A 25219-nucleotide genomic window follows, 5' to 3' on the forward strand; every position below is an offset into this window, starting at 1 on the left:
ATGCGAGTGATAATTAAAAATTTGATTCATGTAGCGTTGCATGTCATTGGCTCACGTGACATACTGTAGCATCGCATCACCACGAGCCAAAGTGAGAAAGTGAGTGGCTCGATTCGTTTCCTGAAGAAGTTCCAGCACGTGGAGCGAAATGTTGGACGTCATACTGAAGAACACGTGGTTCACATTGTGATATCGTACAACGCGTTCTCTCCTGGTGAGAGTGTGTGTGTGTGCGTGTGCTGTACTCTATAGCGATAGTGTAGCGGCCTTCATAGGTGCTCGCTAACAGCACTTGCCCCTACAGTCTGTTAAGGCTATATGGGGGATCTTTATCTTTGTCTTTGTACTCTATAGCACGCGGTGCTTGGGCACTCACCTGCTTGGTCCTTTCTCAGGGAGCAGATTCCAGGTGACAGCATCAAGGCTGACCTCCACCTGGGATTGGGTGAGGTTCACCACGTCCACCAGCAGTCTGCTCCGTCTCCCACTGGACGTCACCGAGCGCGCACGGAACAGGAGTGGGTGTCAGTGCGGTCCTGGCAGCAGCACACTCAGACAGTGCTCCAACCTCATAGCATCAGCAAGGGGGGGGGGTTGATGGGAGTGGGGCTTTTCCCAATCTCACCTGCTGAAGGATCAGCACTCCCCCGCCCCCCGCCTCTCCCCCACCACTTCTATATTCTTATGGTCAAGTTACAAAACATTGTTGTAGAATATCTCTTCAATGTTCACCAGTGGCTTTCGAAGGGTAAAATTCCCAGTGTTCAGATCCTCTTCTTCGTCGTGTCTCCTGTCCAACTCATATAGTCTTTTCCCAATATATTCTGCACAGTGCTCAGATAATCTACAGCGATAATGCACTAAGCGGTGGGAGACCTCTTGCAAGCGGTACCGTGGACAGCTCCTGCTGAATATGTAAAAGGGGACCAGGGCCCTGCCAAGATGTAAATGCAACACTACCTCTGATTGTCTTCCCAAGTGCATCAAAAGATGCTGCCCACAACTCACAGCTTCGATCCCATTATCTCCCAACTCCCTTTTTTCTACAGGGGAAATAAAACACACTGCCACCACTTCCTGACTTGTTGGCAAACTCTGCTCATAAATCTGTGCTGGCATGAGATGGCAGAAACTATGATGGATAGTTGTGACTCTGGATCCAAGACAGGGATGATGATGATAATGTGACGATCATTATTAATATAGAGATGATGAAGAGAATTATAATGATGATTGATATAGTAATGATGATGATGTGGATGGTGGCAATGATTATAGGCATCATAATTATGATAATTGCCGGGATGATGATTATTATTACTATGACAACGTAATTATTACTACCATGTTAAAACGATTGTAAGAGTCTTATTACAATGTAGACTATAATAATGATAACTTATTTAAAGGTTGATGATCATGACGATGATGACAACAGGGATGATGATAATGAAAGGGATGACGGTGAAGATGAAGTATTTTTTTGACATTGCATTAAAATCCCTGTCATCATCATCTCCAAACAAAATATCTAACATCATTGATTTAAAGCTATCGCCGCACGGACAGTGAGAGGGCGGCGCTTTCTAAATTCCAATAGCTTTTTTTTTTCCTTCTCTCGCTTCGGCTTAAAATCCCGGCCCCCATGAATCGCGAGACGCAACGCGGAATTCTTCCGCATGGCTCCAGCGTTTTAATTACACACGCGGGCGCCCTTTCCGCCGGCCAAAGTCTGCCACGGCCATCGCCTCTGGGTCCCGTCAGCCCTCTCAGTTTTCTCCAGCTGCGTCCCTACGGCGGAGGAGCCCTCGGCCTCTCCCACGATCCGACGCTTCCACACGTAGCGAGCAGCTCGAAAAACACGCCGACTCGGCGTGCACCCAAGGGGCCTCCCCGAAGTGGCGTTGCACAGCGAGACCAATTCTTAACAAAGGTATAGAGCGCAGCCGTTGCAACTGCTTGCTTGCTTACTCCACTGCTGGTGGAAGAGCCTCCCAGGAGGTTACACTTTGGCCTACTCTTCCACGCTGGCCAGATTTCTTGGAAGACGTGGGAGTCGCCACGTGTTACCCCGCCACACACGACCTGCCGATCAACTAACTGTGGTGGAACCCATTTCAGATGCTTTGTGGACAGAGGCCGGTGGAGGGGGGGGGGGGGGGGATTTTAGAATCCTTCCACATTGTTTCAACATCTTCTTTCGCATTGTTTCAACTGCCACACCGGGAGATCGAACTAATCAAACCAGCAACCTCTGGATTGTAAGTCCAATGCAAAGGTGGACAAGTGGAAAGGCAAATGTGTGGGAGGGTGGCCACATGAGTGAGTGGGTGAGCGGGTGAGTGGGAAAGTGTGTGAATTCCTGAGTGACTTGGCAAATTAATTAGTTGGTGAGTCAGTGGTAACGCTGCCACCTTTTCTCTTGGAGACCAAAACTGGGCAGGCATCTCAGTCGGCACCAGTTCTGTGATCAACAATGTGCAGTATCAACCAAACTTCGTACCAGATGTCGGTTCAAATCAATTCCTTTCAACCGAACACGGATGCCAATTCCTGGACCATCCCGGGGAAAACCCAGATAAAGGGCAACCCTGGTAACAGCACAACAGTATCCATAATAAGGAGTTTCTTTGGGGATTAAATCGCGTAAATATACACGTGTCCTTTACCTGCCACCACCCAACACAGGCCATTAGTAAGGTTTGTCACTTAAAAAAAAAACATCCCAATTAGTTCCTATTTCCGCACACCGGTTGCATTGGAGAGTAAACCCAGTTTCCGCTCCTCCGCACGGCCGCTCGGTGACTCACTTGAGAGGCGGCTGCAGCACGACGCGGGCGCAGGCGACCGTGGGCTGCACCAGCACGCGGACGCTCAGCGGGACGCTCCGGCAGTATCCGCTGCTCATCCCGGGACCCCCCGCGTAGCGAAAGCCCACGGAGAACTCCACGACCTGCCACGAGAAAACACGGAGGGCGGAATGGGGGGGGGCCGCACATAAGCAAGCGGATCACCGCCGCTCGATCGGCACTCGCGACCGCCGAAAAAGCAGTAAAAATCCACCGTGCGGTCAAATGGTGGAGGGGTGGTGCCGCAGGACTAGGTTGCTCGCGCGCAGAAAAGCTTCCGTGGGAAAGGAGCGCTGATCTCCATCAGCTGTCCGCTCAACGTTAATCCCGCCGTGACAATGGACAGACGAGGAACAGGGGAGGAGGAGGATCAGACCGGGCGTTGTGCTGCCCGGAGCAGTTACGCATCCTGTGTAACTGGATGCGCGTTCCATTGAGCGTCTACGGTCAATGATCACGGTGATATATAGAAATATATTCGATCACAACTGCTCAGCACAGTCCGTAAGGCCCGAAAGGCCAAGCAGACAGTAACATAAATCACCATTAAATGTGTAACGGAATTTCTTGAGAAAAAGGTTAAACGATCATTGGGAAAATAGATGACGGGAGGGGATTCCCAACTTGAAGCTGTACGAGGGAAGAAGCAGAGGGATAGAGACGTAATATAAGCACAGAGCACCATCGACTGCAGGCTCTGCTAACTACGTTGACCCTGTGACAACACGTCAGGTGCAGACCAAGTGAAGGTGTACATTTAGGAGCGGAGACTTAGATTCAAATCCTGGTGACACTCCTGACACAGAACCCCGGCTCAGTTCCAGGACTGGCAGAGGAGCAGATCCGAGTTTATTTTTTTATTTTTACAATCAGCCTGCGCTATCCTACAAGTCAACAAGTCTCATACAATGACTATATGGCCAATGGTGCCATGCAGATGTGCTGCAAGCAGTGTGCCACATTGCTGTCATGTGATCAGTGGCCGTCAGAAACTATAATGCTTCACAAATACTGAAGTATTGGATTTACTTTACTTAATATTGGTCTTCTTAGGCGATTACTTTCCTTCGATTTGCCGCATATTTTTCCAATTTGAAAACAAAGATGTCGAATCGTAATAAATAATTGTGTTTGGCGGACCAGATTATACAACTACACAGGAGGAGTGGCCATGCACTGCAGCAACCAATGCCTCCTGTCAAAGCCTCCAGAAAACCTCCTGCTCGGCACGTGGTTGCATCTTTCTCCATTGTCGAGTGAGATCTGACTACGATGAAAAATAATTTCGTTGTTGCCGCCACTCACTTTGGGAATGAGCTCGCTTCGTGGTTTCAAATTAAATCCCTCCTCTCTTCCCCGGCCTTTTTTAATTCCATCCTTAATTCAAGACTGTTACGGTGCTGCCAGCTTTACTTGAGTGGTGCAGGGTTTGAACGTTGTTGTTGTTTTCCCCGATTGTGTTCGCTACTCAGTGTCTGCAAAGTTTACAATTCATTCGCTGCTGCTTTTCACCAAGTTCCTCCGCATGTCATTCTTGTAAAACAGCTTGAGGCCGAATGTTCTTTCCCGCGTCGACAAATATAATCCATCAGTCTGAAACTCTCTCCCATCTGCGACAATGCACGGGCGTTTTGTTATCCACTGCTGGACTGACGGTCTACACTGTGCCTTTTGGTCATGGGAGTTGTTTGACCATACTTGACCGCACTGAAGGGATTTGCCCCCTGGACCGATTCGGATACCGCTCGCCACCTCGACGTGATTCGTGGGGGGCAGGAGTCCAGCTCAGCTCGTCAGATTCACAACACAGTGCGCTAACCGTTGCGCCACCATTCCCCCTCATCGTCATCATCTGTCCTTTCCGTCAGCTCATTTGTGGCAATGGGGCCATGAGTAAATTTCCATCATGGTTCTCTCTCTTTAAGCAAGATCAGCTGCTTCATTCCCTCTCCAATCATTCTTCTTAGAAATATTTTGCCACTGCATGTTCCCAGTTGGGCTACCGTTGCAGCTCCACATGCGTGGGGCACCTTCCTCTCTTCATTTTTTTTATTTCTACACATTGCACGTCATTAGTTCGTGCGACCCTTGCAGCCACCAGAGGCGCTACAACGCACCCCATTGCTCACGCAAAACAATTACACTGGTCAACACACTTTTTCTGGCATAAGGTATTCCAACGGTTTTAAGGTAATTTTGGGTGTGCTGATTCCAAATCTGGCATCAGTTTTTGTCTATCACATCAGGTTTTTGAGATATCAAATATTGCATTTTCAATAAAAATTGCAAAAGAAAAATATTAAATAAATGTGGATATCTACATAAAATGATATTATAAACACACTATCCTAAAAATACAGCACCATATTTTAACACTAAAGCAGTCACTGACTCGCAACAACTTGCAATCATAAGTGACAGAGTTAATTTCGGGTAAAATCAATGAAAATGGGGTATGCCGATAGCATAAAAATTATGTGATAGAGCAAATATGAGATCAGATTTGGAATCAGCACCCTGAAATTAGTCTAAAACAGCTGCAAAAGTCCAGGCCAGAATTTTTTTTTTTGACCAGTGTTATCATCGTCCAATTGAAAATTGCATCGCGTCACACGCCGAAGGAGAAAGTGGGGCGGCTCGATTCACATCCTGAAGAAGCTGCCAGCCTGTGGAGCGAAACGTCGGACACTGTGGTTTGAGACTGGACAACACACGGCAAGGCACAACCTGAACACCCATCGGAGGAGGTCCGCTGTCATTGCGTCTGTCTTTCCACCCTGGAGTTTCAATCTTCAATTACGCACATCACATCCTGGGGCAGCTATTGTCACCCCTAGACATCTGCTCTTTGATTATACCTCTGTGGGACTTCAAGCTCTCAGGGGTCGAGGAGGTCAAGACTGAAGCACCGCACAAGACAAGTGCCAGGCACAAATAAAACCCGCACGGCAGGACCTTCAAACGGGAGCGGAGATCGTGCACGGGCGCGCACACGCAAATGTCATGGTAGCCACCGTCACTCTCGCTTCAGAAAACCGGCACGGGCGGTGCAAAAACGCGGTGCTCTGTGCAACGGGCACAAATGCTTCAGGTGCCTCGTGCCGTGCTGGCTAATTCGATTAAATCGCACGAAGCCCTCCCTACCTTCCATTCTACTTTCTGTGTTTAGTTCGTTGGCCTTTCCTCCCACACCTCCGATAAAGCACGGTTGGCTACGTACGGTGCGGAAGAAGAACATACGTACATTAATTCATCAATGAATGGCAGGCGCTGCTTTTCATGCTCAAGCTGCGGATAAAAACGGTAAACACACAGGCCTGCAATTGGTTGCTCACGCCAATTTTGGCAATTGGACCCTCCGTAATTTGGAGCCTCAAGATGACACATCTAGAGGGGGTATTTGACCTACTCTTCTGCGGCCAAGTGGCTCGGTAGTAGAACGATGAGCGGCTTGCGATGGCAAGCGTTGTGGGTTCGTATCCTGCAAACGGGAAATGCGCACCACCTTGATACTCGTTTTGTTGACTTTCATATTAGCTAGATACTAAGTAACTAACTACGTTTATTTAACTAGGTAAAGCCCACTGAGCTCTGTAGCCTTTTTCCAGAAGCGACCTGGCCACAAATGATAGCTCAATTAAGTGGCTTGGCATGTGGAAATTTATAGCAGCCAAATAAGCGACGGAACAGTGGGCGAACGCTATATACTGTACACTGGTACAAAAGAAAAACAAACGCGATAACTTTGCGCGAGCAGCTGGCCCTTTGCAGGACTTCTCGTGATCGCCGTGGTGGTGGTGGTGCGTCCATTAACAGATGTCGCCAAATCATGCTTCCTCTGTTTAAAAAGAAAAATTATCGCCAAACGATGCATTTCAAAAATAGACGCCAGCACCCGCCCGCCCGCAGCTGTACTTGCGTTTAATTTCACCCCAAGGTCCGGGGCTACGTCATGTCGGCCGTACCACCGGCGATCAAATTGCACAAAATCAAACACGGCGACTCTTTCTTTCCACCCGCTTCCCCCACCACACCGCACATTGGTCCCATGCAAAGACTGTGCCATCAAATATTGACTCTTGCTCCAAAACAGACATTAAACTGCCAGGAGCAAGCGGTGATGCTGTGAGCTTCTTCTCAACTACCGCGATAGGCGAGTGGTGCATAGCGGGATAGGCGGCTCGGACAGAGAACCAACGCGGAAGGGTAGGAGGACCATTGCGTTCAGTCGGACGTGCGTCAGATCCCTTTTCTTCGGGGAAAGAAGGGGGGAAGGGGGGGGGTCAGTCTTATTTCAAGTTCAATCGAGTAAACTCAGAGTCACTCGAGTGGCATTCACAAGGGGACCCCAGATCTGAGTGAACGCCTCTTCCCTATTCCTCAATTTCAGACTCAGGTGTTCTAAAGCTGCTAGGGCGAATAGGGAGATATGCCAGAGGGTGAATTAGGGGGCCCCATGATTCTTCTAGGTGCTCAGGTTTGTCTTTATAATCGAAATGTTAAATGATTGGAGAATTTTAACACGTAGGCTTTCGCGACCAATATTGTTCATAATCAACGATTTTTGGGTTTAGATCGCGTTATTTATAAATGTGTCGTAACCCTCCACCACCCGACACGGCCAATCAGTAAAAAAAAAAAAATAAAGTGTCACGTTGACATGGTTTCACGCTTCAACACACCGGTGGGCTAAAGCAGTGAACTATTTGTCTTTTGTCAACGTGACACTTTTTTTACTGATTGGCCGTGTCGGGTGGTGGAGGGTTACGACACATTTATAAATAACGCGATCTAAACCCAAAAATCGTTGATTATGATTGGAGAATGGTGTGTCGGTGCCTGCTGATGCCTTCGGGTTTAAGACTCAGGAGGGAGGATTCAATGCTAGGTTGTCCCTCGGTGCGAGACATCACGTTGTACAGATTGGTTATGTTCTCATAGAATGTCCCGATGGTGGGACAGTCTCAGAAGGCGTTAATGTAGGTTTGGATGGTGTCCGGGGGCATCTAGGGCAGTCTGGGGATATGGTCTGGGAGAATTTAGCCATCCGTTGGTTAGTGAGATATATGCGTGAAGGAACTCAAACTGAATCGTTCTGAGAGGGAGAAATCTTAGACCTTGCCGGGGGTTGTGCCAAATTATCTTCTTGGTTCTTTCGGTAAAGTCACGTAGAAGGGAAATAATAAAATAATAAAATAATAAAACATAATAATTATTATTATTTCTCTTCTACGTGACTTTACTGAAAGAACCAAGAAGATGAATCTCTGCAGTCACGAAAGCTTTAAATTGAAATTGTGCCAAATTAGTTTCCAGGACACATGGGGTCGGGCAGCCCAGCGCCCCTTCCCAAAGTGTCCTGGTTTTTGGTCTCACTTCAGAAGGGCCCGGAAGTAGGAGTTGGTATCCCTCAGAGATTTTGTAGCGGGCCCTCTTCTCCGTCAGCCATACCCATATTGGGGAGGGATTCTTTCGGAGGTGGAGGTCAACATCCCTTGCTTGTCAATAGAGCCCCTGATGTGGACAAAGTTTTTTTAAAATGCTATTAGGGATGTCATGTCACTTTCTAATGTTTTAGAGAGTGCCCTCCCCCCCCCCCACCAAGCCAGACGAGAGATCACCCCCCACCCTCCCGCTCTTTTCCAAGCTGACCAGCTGACCTTTTTGCTCCCCCAAAACAAGGATCTAATAAAACTCTGCTACGAAAAATAACGGAGGTCTATGGCCGGTGGGGTAGTGGCACGGAAGGCGAGTGGGATGGTGATGCATGGGGTTAGAGAGGCGGTTATATGGTGGGGGGGGGGGGGGGGTGGATGAAGTTGGGTAGAGTTGCAGAGGTGGTGCGGCCTGGGTAGGGAGGGGGGGTATGGATATCACGTTGGTCCTGAGGATCCACTAAGGCTGCTGGGATGACGGCTCCAACGTCAAGGTGTCGTGGAAGAGAGGGGGCCCCACATGGCTGAGGTGCATGAGGCTTGGGGACGACATGCTGTTCCCACTGGCTCACTCTTCGTGCCATGCCTAGGTGTGTCACAGCGGGTTATGCTCTCTCCCCTAGTCTCCACGAGGTCCCTGCAGCAGGTCCTGGATCTCCTTATTGCTCATCGCCTATCTGGAGTTGGTGAAGACTAGGTGCTTCCCGTTCAGGTGGACCCTGAGCTTGGCAGGTTATAGGAGCTGCGTCTTCACTCCCTCTCTCTTCCCCAGGTCATCGTATATGGAGAGCAAAGTGCCCGCCGCTTGGAGTCTAGCTGCGTCAGGTCCGGGGAAATGAAGGCCTTGGAACCCTGGATTTGTATGCCTCGGCCTTTAAAGCTCCTGACAGTTGCGAGGATGCTGTTCGCCTCCACTCTGTTTGATCAGGTGGATGAGGAGGGGGCGAGGTTTGGTGGCTTGATTTGTCACCATGTCGGCCGTGCTCTCCCTTCGACCCACTCGGAAAGGCTGCACACTATGGCTTCAGATGCCGTAGGGGGGACTGTCCTGTAGTTGGATGTTCTTAAACGCAGCTGGGAGATGCTTCCTGACATACATGATGGCCACATTCCTTGCTTTTCCTTCCACCCCTTCCATTAGGCTTGAGGGGGAGTGAGTAGACTGATGTTCCTGACAGCAATTACCGTGTTGGGCCTGCTCTGGGGGGGGGGGTAGGGATCTTTCCCTGACATCGGGGGGAGCCGGTGGAGGAGAGAGGGAGGAAGAGGGAGGAGGAGGCACCAAATAACTCAGGGGGAGTCGGAGTGTAGTAATAAAACATGGCGCTGCAAGGCAGGCCCAAGCCTACCCTGTTTCCTGCTCCTACTGCTCCTTTACCGCCTATGATGTTTAATGGGTAAAGGGAGTGTTCAAAGTAAAGAAAATGTTTATATTTTAGTAAAAATAAAAAGGTGCTTCAAGACAAGTGGTTGGTGAGGAGGTCACTCAAGGGAGCAGCTCACTCCGGCATGACGTCACCAGCAAGCTTATCTTTTTAAAAAAACGAGCTCTTAATGCGGGTTCAGAGCTGCTTTTGTTAAACTGCGCGATCGCAAGCTGCACGTTTGAGCCGTCTTCACTTTGCGACGGGACAAAATAAATTAATAAGATAAAATGGAACTATTTAGCGTTACGTGAAATATTGTCCGGCCAGATTTGATTTCATCCAATGGATTACAATGTTGCGGTGGGGTGTGTGTATGTGTGTGTGTGTGTTTGTTTTCAGGTTCTCATTGAATATGCCCCGTACACAGTCCAGATTTGTGGGCAACAATTTACCGTTTGTGCCACGTTAATCTGGGCGTGTGCAGATCCACCGCACACTCCCGTTGACATTAAACCCGCCGACATCTTCACTCCGCGCTAAAAATATGACGAAAATCCTGCCTGAGGCGCGCGCAAGAATTATTTTGCTGGAATTAACAATGACGATCATTTATAGCTCTGTGGAACTGTCTCCTTTTTTAAGAGCACATTCTCTGTGATAAACAACAACCAACAACAAACAACAACACTTCATTGCACCAAAACGCATGCGCGCATTTAAATTATCTTGCGCATAGCGATTTTCTGCCACTCTCTCTATCCACAAATACAGAAATGCATTCTTCAGACCAGACTATGGCTGTTTAACTACGCCGTATTTATTGGTACTTTGCTTAACGCTCCTTCCTCCACACTTTCCCCGCTATTGTTTGCGCGAGTACATTGGTAATATGAGGCGCAATGTCGCCATAACCTCACAAGTGAAATGATCTTCTCATTACTGGCCGGTGAAAAACACCCCCCCCCCCCCACAAACTCGGATTGTGACCGACGCAACCGCAGTTCATCAATTTAAAGACGAAATTAAAACGGCAGATTATTTTCAGATGGCGCGCGTGAATTAACGCTATTGGAGTGGACATAAAAAACAACCGGAACACTCAAGGCCCGGTTAACGTTTCAACTTTAATTATTTTTGATGAACATATATCGTCTCTCCGATGTTTAGTTTTAACATTGTATTTGTACCACACATTACTTCCTGAACGAGTAATTTTTTTTAAATTTCAAATAACCCCTTTGTGCTCTCCAAATGTAATGCAATGTAGGAGGCGTGGTAGAGATAAATGTGATGATGATGATGATGAGGGTGATGATGATTGCCGTCAAACTGGATAAAAAAAATAAAGCAATTGGGTTCCCTCTGGAGCACTCAGGGTGATGATGAAAAATTATCCGGGCATGCATATTACCCTAAATATGGTAAAAAAAAACTATTCTTATTTTTCATACGTTGATCCTGGCAAAAAGGTCCCATGATATAGCTGCTCACCCCAAGCTATAAATGCTCTGATACGTGCATTGTCTATGTACTGTTCGCCTTTGGACATTCTCTGGTGTGATACACTGGTGAGACTAGGCCACAAAGAAGGCCGTCTCTGATATAGGCCAATCAGTTTCAAAGACAATGCGTCTATAATTAACACATTCCTGCGGAGGGAGCTGGTAGGAACGTTGGGTTGCTCGGTCAATGGCCAGGGTCAACGGCGGCGTGGTGTATTCCGAAAATATGACCGACTGTGAGGGCGGGCACAAGCCGGCGTGAGTAGGTTAAACGTTGAGTTTTATAAGGGCACCACGGGGTGACAAGCCCCTCCCCACCCAGCCCCACCCTCCCCACCGAGCCCCTCCCCACCCTCCCCTCTCCACCCAGCTCCACCCCTCCCATTTTTGGATCCACGACGGACGGACGGACACAATAATCCCCTGTGGGCTGGTATAACCAGGAGGTTCCTACCTGTATCAGAGCACGTTTGTTTGCATGTTCACCACAAGTACCGTGTGTGGTTACTGCAGACTTGATTCCTTGCAAAGGGCATCTATTTGGTGTTTGAACATCTTAACACTTGTTTTATTTCCAGAAAGGGTAAAACCTATTGGTTACTTATTTGATCATTCGTCACAACTGTTAAGCCACCTGCACACATGCCCCCATCATCCCAGCCATAACCACATTGTATGGCGTAGCCATTCCCGATTACTGTGATTCACGTTTTGTTTTGCGATTCGTTCAAGGTTGCTTTTTAGCAATTAACAAATTAATGAAAAAAAACAACCAATCCTGTGAACGATAAAGTATTTCATTTTTATTCGGACGTTGCCGCAGCAAATGGGGGCACCACGGTGGCGAGACGTTAATGTCCTCGCCTCGTATGTCAGAAGTCGTGGGTTCGATCCTGACCCTAACGCCTATGTATTTCGAGTTTGCATGTTCTCCCTATGGTCGCGTGGATATTTCTCTGGGTCCTCCGATTTGTTTCCCTTCACATTTAGAATCAACGTGCGTTTAGATTATTTGGCTGCTATAAAGTTCCACGTGACAAGCCACTTCGTTGAGCTATCATTTTGTGACCAGGTCGCTTCTCAAAACGAGCTATATAGCTCAGTGGGTCTGACCTGGTAAAGTAAAAATAGTTGATAGTTACATTTGCCGAGTGGTGAAGGATGCCCATCCACTGCCGGCAGAGGAATGAGAAAGCCATTTCAGGGCTGCGTCTCTACCCGTTTAATCACGGAATCGTGATTCCACTCACCACAAATCAGGGTAAGCGGCTACTGGATGTGATGCATGGCGCCGTGATGGCGAGAGAAGAGCGAGTGGCGCGTAAAGAGACAGATTCATCCAGTCCAGCTTACAGCAGATTGCTGTGAATAAACAAACGAAAGCGCCGATGGTTTACCATTGTTGCGCTATTTTTCAGACTTCCCCCCCTCCCCCAAATAACACAAGGAGAAACACACGACCCGAGCAGCCGGACGGGCCTGTAACCACCATTGCAGCTCTCTCATAAAAAGATCTGCGCCCTAACCCAGTTGGATCCCAAAATCATCGCATCTTCTCCATGACCATCTGCACCGAAATCTGTCCACTTGCATCAAGGCGTATGCATGCGAGCCAGTTTTCGTAACTGCAATCGTGTCTCTAGGCATTCAAGCTGCCGCGGTATAACGGTCAGCGCACTGCACTTGCAAGTCCAGAGGTGGCCGGTTCGATCTCCCGGCGCGGCAGTAGAAACATCGGTGCAAATTTCTGAAATCTCCCCCCCCCGCCCCCACCTCTGTCCACTCAGCAGTATCAATAGGTAGGTGGTGCGTTGGTGGGGTAAAGTGTGGGTACTCGCACAATTCGAGACGTCTGGCCAACATGGAAGAGTTGGCCAAAAACTTTTGAAAGGGACTCACTGGGGCTTCCTCGAGGGAAGGCCTTTCTGCCAGCATTGGCCTATAGAAAATAATGTTGCAGGGCTGCACCTTTACCTAGGCAAGAGTTCATAACCGATATGTTTGTATTTTGGGTGGTGGAGGAGCAGTGGTCCAGTGGTTCAGTGGCAACTGACGTCTGAACCGGGACTGGTACCTCCCCCACACCGTCCCCTTCACCAACCAGCACCGGCTAACTTTGGGGAAGTATGGTCAAACAATGCCTATGTTCGACATGGCATGGGGAGGACGTCACTCACTGCGGGTTGACAAAGGCCTATGAATTGCAGTAATTATTGTGTTCTGGTCAAGAATTAAGCAAAGACGGAAAACTATGTTACTGCCATGCTGGTGAACTGCAATAGACATGGAAGAAGATAATTCTAGGAAGCAATTGTGATTTGACAAGTCGGTCATGATTGAGTGTCAAGTTTCCAACGCGTCATATGGTACCAATTTCCTTTAGGTAAATTCTTCAGGATTATATCCCAATTGTGTTGTGCTCGCAGAGCTCTGGTCGAGCAGGGCGACTCTTTCGTTTAAGATAGTCGTCCACAGAAGCGGATATCACAGAGCTACCTCTGAGATTCCTTAGAGTGACCTTTGCCCTCCACACGGGAGAGGGCTGAACTTTCCCACCTGCTCTGCAGTTTGCGATAACTGGAAGCAAACTAATTCACGCAATGCTTATACAACAAACTCACCAATGCACCCCATTTTAGTTGCATCTGTGCTCGTATACTTTCGCGCACTTTACCTGCGGCCTATACAATTGCACGGCCACCCCCCGACTTCTGTAAGGAGGAACATTTGGCCCCCCTATTATGGATTCAAACACCACTACTATTCGACACAAATCGGCTCTGCCGCAAAATCCAAACAATTCAACATCGCGCCGAAAATAATTAAACACAAACTTCGCGTGGTGGCGACTGTTGTTGTGGGGCGGGGGGGGGAAGTGTCAAAGTGCACGGGGGTGGTGACTCTTAATAGAGGCGAGGGTGTAGAGTCAGGAGAACCCAGCACGCCACACACAGCGGCCGCTTACACTCCGTTTTGGGAACGGCGCTGGCCTCGGGGGAGGCGAAGTGGTCAGCAAGTCTCATTAACCAGCGTAGACGCAGCAAATGCACTTTGGTTCCCAGAGACGAGCGCGCGGTCAATTGTGTTGTTATTAAAACACAAAACTGCGGGGAGCGATTTGAAGTTAGGGGCTTCGTGAATAAATGATTTGTTTCGCGTTCGCGAGGGCCACCTTTGTGTAATGGCAGCTGCCTGCCTCCGTCCCCTTCTCTCCCATCACGATCGGCGTCGTCGAAGCCACATGCGGTTGACTTATAATAAGCGTATAATGTCCTCCCCTTGTCGTTAAATGGCAAAACGTTATTGGATTCTGGAGGTCCCCTCTGCCGCAAACAAGAAAATAAATTACCGCTCCAATTTTTCTTTTCAACTCCTTCTGGTAGCTCGCTCCGTCAATTAGCGTTGGGCAAAGCCACCCCCCCCCCCCCCTTCGAGTTTCTTCGTGCGTGCTCAACAACAATATGAGCGCGCACACCACGCACATGTTCGCGACTCCATTATTCCGTCGCTGTTCCGCGTGCGGCGGCAGCTGCGGACCGGCGTGCGTTTAATGTGACTGACAGTCAGAACCCCCCCTACCAAAAAAACATTTGAATAAAAAAATATAAAAACTCTTGCACATGCGTCTTTCAATTATTCATCTGCAACCCACGCTCGCAAAGAGAAAGAGAAAGGCGGTGAAAGCGGCGAATGCGAGGAACACGGCGTGAGAACGTCGGGGCCGAGATGGCAACGTATCAAAGGAATCGGGTGATTCTATTAAACAGCAATGATCTTGGGTTAATGGACGGAACAGGAGATGAAAGACTGAGAGGGGGGTGCAGGAGGGCTGCTGGCTGCTAAATTAACCCAGACGTGTATACGACATTATTTACTCCTTAAGCACCCATTGTACCACTTTCCTACTGAACTCTAAAACGATCATAGGTCTGCACTGGTAGAACTTTTTTTACGTGCAGTCGAGATGCATGGTCCGTCGTTTCAGGTGGCAGCCCAGCGCAGGTGACTGCTGTTCCGAGAAGAAATCATTTCAAAGCTATGGCGGCAGTCGCTCAACCCTCCGTGATCATTTATTAAAACCACGGTTGCCGAGAAAAAAAGTAAAACAACACTGTTAAAGTTTGTAATAATATATATTGATAACAGGATGGCTGGAGTTCGCGTGACGGTCTATGCTCCATACAGGTGAACGTTGACATGTACGTATTAATGTTGAACTTCTTTCGCACCGTACCCGATCCAAACGCGCTCATCGAGAGCACGGGATGAAGCTCGTTGCAAGTCTGCAGCCTGAGCAGCTGTGGGTTGTTTTCTTTTCTTCTTGCCCTCCCCGAACGCCCGTGGCGATGTTTTCCAGATGACAATTAATCAACGCAGGTGCGCGCACTTAAAGCAAACGTAACAATAGCGCGAGCGATCGAGTGAGCTCTCACGCTGCCCCAGAGCACAGTTGCAGCACTGAGAGAGCACGTGCTGCTCCCCATGCTTCTGTGTTTCGCCTGTTGCCCACTATCGATGTCACGTTAAACCATCAACAATGGGGTGTGTGCTTTAATTATGAAGCTAAGTACCGTTAACCCCCGCGCCCCCCCCACCCGCACGGAGGAACGCGCGCGGTGTTGAGGTGACCTGTCGAAACGCAGCGTAGCGCCAAACAAACGAACACGCGTTTTGGTGACACGAACATCAATGTATTTGGATCTCGCCGAGCAGCGCCATTCCAAGGTGTTGGACACCGGCTCCTGCGCAGGCGGCTGCGAACATCTCTTCCAGTGACCTCTCTACCCACACACGCCCGCGGGGTAGCACCATCCCCATCCTCACCCCGCTACAGAGGGGTAATGTTCGTTGAGTGACAATTAAACCGATGCATTTTCTTTTGTTTGTAGATGTTGTGCGTTTACTCTCCAACACACCGGTGCGCTGAATTAATAACTAACTGCCATTGATTTGTTTACGTGACGAACCTTACTAATTGGCTGTGTCGGGTGGTGGCGGGTTTAACGACACATTTATATTTACGCGCTAACCCAAATAAAAAAATACATCGATTATGGATAATATTGGTTGCTAAAGCCTGGGTGTTAAACTGATATTTTATGTACGCATGTTCAGCTTGTTTCAGAACCCCTACAAATGTGTGTGGAGTTGTTGGTGCCCCAGCTGAGACCACCAGCTTCACTGCATGTGAGAACCTGGTTTAATCACCAGGCAGTGAGCGGTGCAAGCTCAGCACTCTGACCTCTGAGTCACCCAGCCTCAACATTATTCAGGGGGTGGCCCAAAATTCAGGACACATCGGGTCGTTTTAACACTGGCATCAAAACATTGTAATCGATTTTTTCCCCTTAACTTACTATTTTATCTTCTTGGTTATTTCGGTAAAGTGACGTAGAATGGAAATAATAAAAATAAAACATAAAAAAATTATTGTATTTTTATTATTTTATTATTTCCATTCTACGTGACTTTACTATTTTATCTATGTCATTATTTATAATGATGTTTCATTTTCCTGTGGGGTCACCTCAAATTCGTAATTTACAAAACTTGACCAAGTTCTAAAATTAAGATTTGACCAAGGACCCTGAATTAATGAATCGAGACCAACCATAATTGATGAATGTAATATAAAAACAAAGTCCTAAAGTTGATTTCAAAAGATAATCCATGCACGCATGAATGTTGCTGGCAGTGAATGTGAACATTTGTTCAAACAACTGAAATAACTATACTCTTTGGATATTTCGGTAAAGTCACGCAGATTGAAAAATAATAAATAAAAATCACGACGTTTTGATCACAACACAAGCAATCGTCCGTGATTTTTTATTTTATTTTTCTATCTACGTGACTTTACCGAAAGACCCAAAGAGTATGAATTTCTGCAGTCACGAAAGCTTCAAGTCAAGAAATTAAATAACGTGATGTGATTTGTTAAAATACACATAATACCTGTCCTGACTTTTGGGTCATCCTTTATTTGTCAAAAGATAGCATCAAGCAGCAATTCTATTTTAAACACTGCCACACGACATATGGCTTTCCCCACGTGAGTAAGTGGGTCAATTGTTTCACACTGCGGGAGATAGCCGTGCGCACATTTGCCCTGGCTTCATGTGTCCATTCTGCTTTCTTGGAATAGGCATTTTGGTAACATACTCTTAGTTCTTTCAGTAAAGTCACGTAGGTAAAAAATGAAGTGCAGAAAATCTGGCTGTGACGGTCCCACCTGATGACGGAGACTTGTGTTGCCTCCGAAACGTCGTGATTTTATTGTTTTATTTTTATTAATTTTTATTTCATTTTTTACCTACGTGACTTGAAGTCACGAAAGCTTCAAATCTAAAATTTTGGTAACACTCGCAGCGCAGCCACCCTCAAAAGCCCCCTCCCCCCCCAGTAACGCTACCGCACACGCGCACATACACACACGCGCACACACACACACGCGCACACACACACGCGCACACACACACGCGCACACACACACGCGCACACACACACGCGCACACACACACGCGCACACACGAGGGCTGCTGCTGACACAGGTGCTGGCCACAGAGTGACACGTGCGATGCAATCTCAGTGGAATGTGGGGTGGGCGAGACGTGCAGGAAGTACTGCCTCAATGGGCGAGATCACCGTAACCTCACCCGTGGCAGCGGCGATGCCCCTGTGGCTATTCACCTGAACTAACTTTCACCTCTGAACTCAGACAGTAATATCGACTGAAGAGAAAGAAAACGTGAGGGCCGTACGGCTGCTCAACTTGGAGAGTGAGCAGCTCTAAATTGTAAGGTTGCGAGTTCAACTCCTGATTGGGGCTTGACCCAACCCCATTACCCATCCAGGGGCGAATAAAACACAAGCACCACATTGTGGGAAAGTTAACAATGGTTGTCTTGTGGATGCACTCGTCCTCGCCATGGGAATGAGGAATTTCCAGTACTGGCCCAGGACTGCCTCAATGCTCACACTTAAGCAATAATCCGCTTCGAAAAGGGCTCGAGAGAGTATCCCTCTTGAGGATATATTGGTCCTACCCTTTTGATTCTCGACAGATGTCTTGGTACTACACTTTACCCCACCACATGCAATCTGATCGACTCATTTTGGGTTGTACCCATTTACACCCCAGTGCCGCCCCCATGTTGCAGTGGTCCGCGGGCTTGAGCCGGCAAGTATATTGAGTATAAATAGAACACTATGTCTGCTTCACAGTGGATGTTTAAAAGTTACAGTGACCTTATTCGGAATAGAGTAAGGTCCACGTGCCCTGGTGTCAATGGCCCAAATGTTTGTCGAATTGAAAAATGTATTGACAAACGACCTCATTACCGAACCGAGTATAGATCCATAGAGCAGCGTTGCCCCCATCCCCCCCCCCCCCCGGCCGAAAGACCATGGCACCTTTGCGATAGCTTTTGAACAAGTGGCAAATGTTCGCAGCATTTTTCCCAATTATTGTAACTCGCCAATGAAGCTTCAGACTTGCATCGGGCAGCCCAAGCACACGTGACCTGGGTTATCTAACGGCAAGATATAAGAGCTCTTGGGAGTTTTGCGATGATTGTGCCCTCAAACATATTTGAATGTAGCACGTGACTTGTTGAATGTAGCATATTGGTTCGTTATTTGTCGGAATGTGCAATTCGTTTTATGAGCGCATTTGGATGGTACGTACGGTGATAGATATAAAAAGATTGTGTTGCTGTATTCTAGACTCATAGGGCTGCATCTTCATCATTTAAACACCCACCGTTCTTCATGTTGACATCTGCTGGGCATCAATGCAGTTGCAATTGTTGCAGCGGTTCACAGTTCAAGCCCGGCGGCCATCCCGATTAATACAACTGCAGTGTGCAGCGGAACGCTGGAGATCCGTTTCCCTCCGGGCGTCTCCGAGCGTCTCCGACACAGACTGGTGTGTTTTTTGTTTCTCCCTTGCCACAAGAGACGGCGTGAAAAACAACCTTTGGGCGGCGTACGATTACTTGGCCAGAGTGTGGGGCGGCGGGGGGGGATTACGTCATGTGGGCGATTACGTCATGCGCACCGGACAGGTGAGAAGTCCCTTAATTTGTTTTTGTGGCTTTAACAAATGAGGATACGTGTGACGATTAACCTCTAAACCCTCCTCCAACCCCCCGGGCTACGAGTAACTCAAATGTTTTCCTTTGTCAGGGTTGTGGTTTTTGAATATATCTTAAGGGCACTTTCCATCCAATTTCAATTGCTTTTTGTATGCGTTTGCTAAAGTCAAATACAATCGTGGAGAGGAAGAAAAAAATGCCACGCCGTAACGGTCAGCACACTGGACTTGCAATCCAGAGGTCGTTTGGTGGAATCGATCTCCCTGGCCCCATCAGGTGGAACAACAGCCAAGCTTCTCAAATCCTCCCACCCCTGCCCACTCGGCAGGATTACGTCACAGCTAGTTGATTGACTGGTCGCGTGTAGTGGTGGTGGAGGTGGTGTCGTGGTGGTGGAGGTAGTGTAGTGGTGGTGGAGCAGTTAGCGCGCTGCGCTACAAACCCTATGACCCGAGTTCGATTCCTGCTCACGGCCAACACCAGTGACGATTATCTGAACCGGTCTTGGGCCTCAAGTGAAACGAAAGCATCAGGCCGTGGTGTTGGCCACCCACTCCCTCGTGTGCCGAGCCGGCCTTCATTAGGTTCTGAGGAACAGCACTCGCCCCAACAGTCTGTTCAGGCTACACGGGGGATATTTGTCTTTGGTGGAGGTAAAGTGTGGGTACTGCCACCTCTTCCCAGCCACTCTTGCCAGCGCGGAAGAGTAAGGCCCCGGGCTACCCTCGGACGGCAGCTGTCTAAGAGCTTGCCCTAAGTGGAGGCCCTTCTGCTAGGAGTGTCACGAGCAGGAAACTGCAGGGCTGCACCTTTATCTTTGTACAGAATTGTCGACGCGAAAAAAAAACTTCACATCGCTTAAACTCGCCAAATTATTTCTAAGAAGGCATTTTGCTTTCAATGACAATATTGTTCATTTTGCATTGCGTTTTCATTTTATAAAAAAAAATTGCCGAGCGAATGGTTTTAGCGGCCCTTGTGAGTACATATGAGGCATTGTTCTTCAACCCTTTTCAGAGGGGGGGGGGGGGGCACTTTTGCCGACAAGACATCAGCGTGCGAGGGCCGCCACACTGCCTGCAAGGGGTGTGTTCACATTCGTGTATTGTCGGGCCCGCATGGCAGGGGCCGCACTAAAGGCCACCAGGGGCAGGCAAGTGGCCCGCGGGCCTTGTAATCAAGAACACCGCACTAGAGGTATCGCGTGTCAAACACACCACCCACAAACGCCAAGAGTAAATTGAATGGTGGGCATGCTGGCTATCACTCTGAATTGATGAAGTAATCTCATACATATTACATTTCCTTACTCTCTCCCTTAATTATCAGTGAAATTTATTCTTTTTAATTCTCAACGTCTCTCACAACAATCCCCCAGAGAAGGAAAGGAGAATCGAAGTCGTATTCGTGAAAATATTTAAATGATCAAGATGGTTTGTGTAATACTACTGTTGTCTTATCAAATATTTTGGAACTGTATAGCTCGGGTTGAGGCCAGAACGTGTGGGTGTATACTTAGGGGAGAAAATGCCTCTCTCTCCATCCCTTCTGCTCGCCTTGGGGCCTCTGACTCAACTCCACACTGAGGCCGGTTGCGCATTTCCAATTTTATCCCAATTGTGCTATTGGCGTCGTCACGAGATGAAGAATCCATGCACGGTCGACTACGTACGGTGCAAAAGAAGTTCAACATACATACGTATCTCTCGCGCAGCAGCACAACCCTTTACGTTAGAGAATAGCCCATAGAAGTGGAAGCACAGAGCTACTTCTGGGATCCATTCAAGTAACTTCTGGTTCATACAGTAGGGGGCCAGCCATTAACCACCTTTTTTCCACCAAGATTGATGGTTGTCTCACGAGAGTAATTATTTTTTTCAATTGTAATTCTGAGGCTGAACAAAATTTTAGGTGAGGGGCTTCATTTGAACAGTCATTGGTGACCAGGCTGAATCCACCACCTCGCTACACTTGAGAACCCGGTTTAACCAACCAAGGATCTCAGCAGAGTGTTCTGCACTCTTATCTATGAGCCACCCGATCGTACTGGTTGCTTATTCTAAAAAGGAAGAAAACAACTCGATGAAGTTGGTCCCCGCAGAGCAACACCCGACTCGCGGCTTAGCAGTCTTGAGATGCACGGCCTGAATTCGTGAGGCGAAGGCTGAGATTGAGGCCGGCAACCGCAAAACCAAGCCGAGGCCACGGCCAGGAGCCTTTTAGGTGTAGGCCTTTGTCAAGGCCAATCAAGACCAGATCCTCTCGGCTGATGTCAATGACAAGGCTGGTGCCTCTAAGTCTACGTCCTGGGGGGACAGAGGCCACACCACCGAGGCCAAGGCCAATGAAGAGAGCTGAGAAGCCTGCTTCTAGGCCCATGACTGGTCTCGCGGAGCCAAGACTGCGTTCTGGTGTATAATTCACGCTTCTGCTGCTGCTGCTACTGTCCCTGCTACTGCAGCGTGGAGAATTCTCACAATGTTCCCAGCCAACAGGAAATATGGGCGAGCAACTACCTTCGCTTTGCCTGCGGCGTGAACTTTTCTTTGGAGAACAAAGTACAACCGTTCGTTCCAATCCCGTGGGGACGTCCTACTGTGGGGGCTAGCCTCGGCCATGTTTGTGGTTTGAGAAAAAGTACGGGGCACTCTTTTATTAATACTATGACTTATTCATTAAAGAAAATCAATAACACCCGGTGCAACTGAATACAACTCTTAGCTTGCCGTATATGACCCTAGGACCTCTCGTGGCAGGTGGTTGAAATAAACCGTTCTCCTTCCCATTACGCCGTTACGGACAAGGCCTCTTGTTAATTAGGTGTCAATGTAAGCTCGACTCTGGCGATTGGGTGAATTATAATCCGTTGGACCGACACCGTTCGTTGTGAAACATGTCAGAAAGCAGATTGGCTCTAAAAGCCGTTAACAACCGCGCTGTCTGGCCTCGTGAAACATTAATGCGGCTCCAAGTGAAGGGAGCGAGTGGTGTGTATATTTAACTTCTTTCGCACCGTACGTAGCCAACCGTGCTATCGGAGGTGCGGGGGAAGGGACAACAAACAACCTGGTACTGATGAGTGTAAAGTACACTTGCCACCCTAGAGGTACAAAACACAGGGGGGGGTCATGTCCTACTATTATCACGGTTGGCTGCGCACGGTGCAAAATAAGTTCAACATCCACACGTATTGTGTGCAGATGCTCGGTGGATTATTAATTACATGGCAGCATCCTGAGAGGTGGCCGTGGCTTAGGGAGGTCTTCATCCAGCAGTGGATTTCACCACGGCTGATGATGATGCCGATGATGATCGTGGGATGAAGAATGTCTCAGAATACCACGTAAATACATTGCCTTGAGTGGTGTAGTAGGATTATTACTGCTATGCAAATGACAAAAAAACTGAGACTTTTAATGGCCCCGCAAAGATTTACCGATGATTTTCAAAGGTAGCAGCTGCCTCCTCAAAAATAAGGGACGATTCCTGGGTAAACCAGGCCAGTTGGCAACCCTGGTGTAAAGTGGCAATTTCCATATATTACAAAAACGAATGCGCTCGCATCGAGCCTCATCGTGAAACTACAACGTTGGAGCTTGATCGACGACGACACTACAAAGGATCCAAATTGTCCGGAACATTCTCACACGCAAAAAAAAAATTCTCACGCAATAAAAAATATATACTTTTGAAAAGTAATATCTAATATTCATCTGACAGCAACAAGGGGGATATTTCTAGACAAGCCCTCCTAAAACTTTCTTTCCATCACGTTGTCAAGACGGAGGTATAAATTCTTCTCAGCGGCCGATGTTTAATAACGATCCTCACACCTTGGCAGCTGTTGCCCCCTCTCGGGGTAGAGGCTCGTCAACTCATCCACCCACACCCAACCGTCCGCACGGCGACGTCAGAGACAGCGACGGCGAGAGTTCTCTTAGATTCATTAAACACACGGCCGGGACTTGTAACGTTTGCCTTGGTCCAGCATGCTTTTCAAAACTTGCTTCCGTGAACAATCGCGATTAGAGCATTGGTGAAAGGTGGGAGGCTGGTAGGGGGGGGCAGTTCAGATAGGACTCCCCACATAATGGGGCCGAGATGTTATCTCCCTGGTTCAATCACGGTGAAATAAAAATAAAGTATACAGGAGGTGGTGGGCTCGATCCCGACCCTGATGCCTGTATATCTGGAGTTTGCATGTTTCTCTCCCCGTGGTTGTGTGGATTTTTCTCCGGGTCCTCCGGTTTCCCCCCCCTCCCTCCACATTTAGAATCAACATCACGCGTTTAAATCATTTGGCTGCTATGAATTTCCATGTAATAAGCCACTTGGCTGGTAAATAAAACTGTTAGTTATTTATAATGATAGTTATAATTACGTAATTTTGTAATATCACGTTGGTGAGGTGGTGTGGCTGTCCCAGTGGACAGCGGTGCTGTTCTAATGAACCCGGTGAGCGACTTCGATGAGAAGCAGTCGTGGTCACTCCCCCCTCCCTCACCAACCTGCACCGATCAGCGCAGGGAAGTATCAAACAACCCCCACACATTTGACACGACATGGGGTGACTTTCACCCACCACTGGATTGGGAAAAGACCACATCATGTGTACGCGTCTCGCCAGCGTGGAAGACGAGGCCCTGATGTCCCCTGCAGGAGCTCTCTCAAGAGCTCCCTCAACTGGAGGCCCTTCTGCCAGCAGTGGTGTGAGCAAGACATTGCAGGGCTGCACCTTTAATTTAGCCACCATAATGAGTTCCATATATATGCACGTTAGTGTCAAATTGCCGACAATTTCTTAATTATGTATTAATCTTTGCGTCACGACCTCGAAAATAACCTCGAACATAACGTAGAAGGATGCCAACAATGGGCAGGCAGAGTGGTGGCGCAATGGTTCACGCTCGTGCCTCGCAGCAACAAAGGGCCCTGGGTTCGATTCCCGACTCGGGTGCCTTCCTGTGTGGAGGTTAGCACATTCCCCCACTGTACTGCACGACTAAAAACTAGCATACACAGTAACTGCCATTGTTGGTCAGACAACACCAATGATTAAAAACGAAGTGTAACACCTGCAAACTTCTAAATTGGGATCACACACACGGCAAAACATCGCTCCGTCCTGCAAAGACGTGGCAGGAACCTCGTGAGAAACGGTGTTTTGAGACTCAGTGAAGCTTTCCCTCGTTATTCACGAACTTGCTATCCGGGGTTTTGGCTATCCGCGAATTGGATCTGGAACTCTACACGACGACTGCAGCGAGAGAAAGGGAGGAGAGAATTAAAGTGATGATATAATGTGATGAGATAAAATGTTGAGAGATAAAGTGTTGAGATAATTTTCATTTATTTTATAGCTTATTTACGTATTCAATTAAGACAGTTCATTAAAAGGATAGGTTTTCGTAGGCCAATATCATTATCCGCGAAATTTGCTGAATGTGTTCCCTCGTGAATAACGAGGAAATACTGTACTATCAGAATCAGGATCTTTACTTAGACTTGAGGAATCCGATGATCTATGAAGATCTTTTTCACAGATGTCCAACACTGATAGCAGAAACCACGTCTTCACATACCACAGCAGCAGTAGCATAACGCAAACCATGTTTTATGGATTCACAGTCACCACGGTTAGCATCCAAGCACTGCAGAAATACCGCTACAATCTTGACTGTCACGCGATTCACAAAAAAAATGGCCTTTCCCTCAAAATATAAAAAATGTGCGTGCGTGTGTGCGGTGTGTGAGTGTGTGCAATGTGTGTGTGGGGTGTGTGTTTGTGTGTGCGTGTGTGCGTGCGTGCGGTGTGTGCGTGCGGTGTGTGCGTGCGGTGTGTGCGTGCGTGCGGTGTGTGCAATGTGTGTGTGGGGTGTGTGTTTGTGTGTGCGTGTGTGCGTGCGGTGTGTGTGTGCGTGTGTGCGTGCGGTGTGTGCGTGCGTGCGGTGTGTGCGTGCGTGCGGTGTG

The 25219-nt window shown here is 48.2% G+C and overlaps 1 protein-coding gene across 3 annotated transcripts in view; it reads right to left on the reverse strand.

The window, feature by feature from the left end:
* LOC144732301 (trafficking protein particle complex subunit 9-like) overlaps window positions 1-25219 on the reverse strand; it is a 116169-nt gene that overhangs the window by 62793 nt on the left and 28157 nt on the right. For all 3 annotated transcript variants that reach the window (XM_078613777.1, XM_078613767.1, XM_078613757.1), the window contains exons 17-18: window positions 2811-2953; window positions 377-487 (exon numbers count right to left, since the gene is read on the reverse strand). In XM_078613777.1, coding sequence (XP_078469903.1) covers window positions 377-487; window positions 2811-2953 — 254 coding nt within the window. The remainder of the gene's footprint in view (window positions 1-376; window positions 488-2810; window positions 2954-25219) is intronic.

The sequence above is a fragment of the Lampetra planeri genome, chromosome 2, assembly GCF_965212315.1.
Source record: "Lampetra planeri chromosome 2, kcLamPlan1.2.h2, whole genome shotgun sequence".
Taxonomy (NCBI): Eukaryota; Metazoa; Chordata; class Hyperoartia; order Petromyzontiformes; family Petromyzontidae; genus Lampetra; species Lampetra planeri.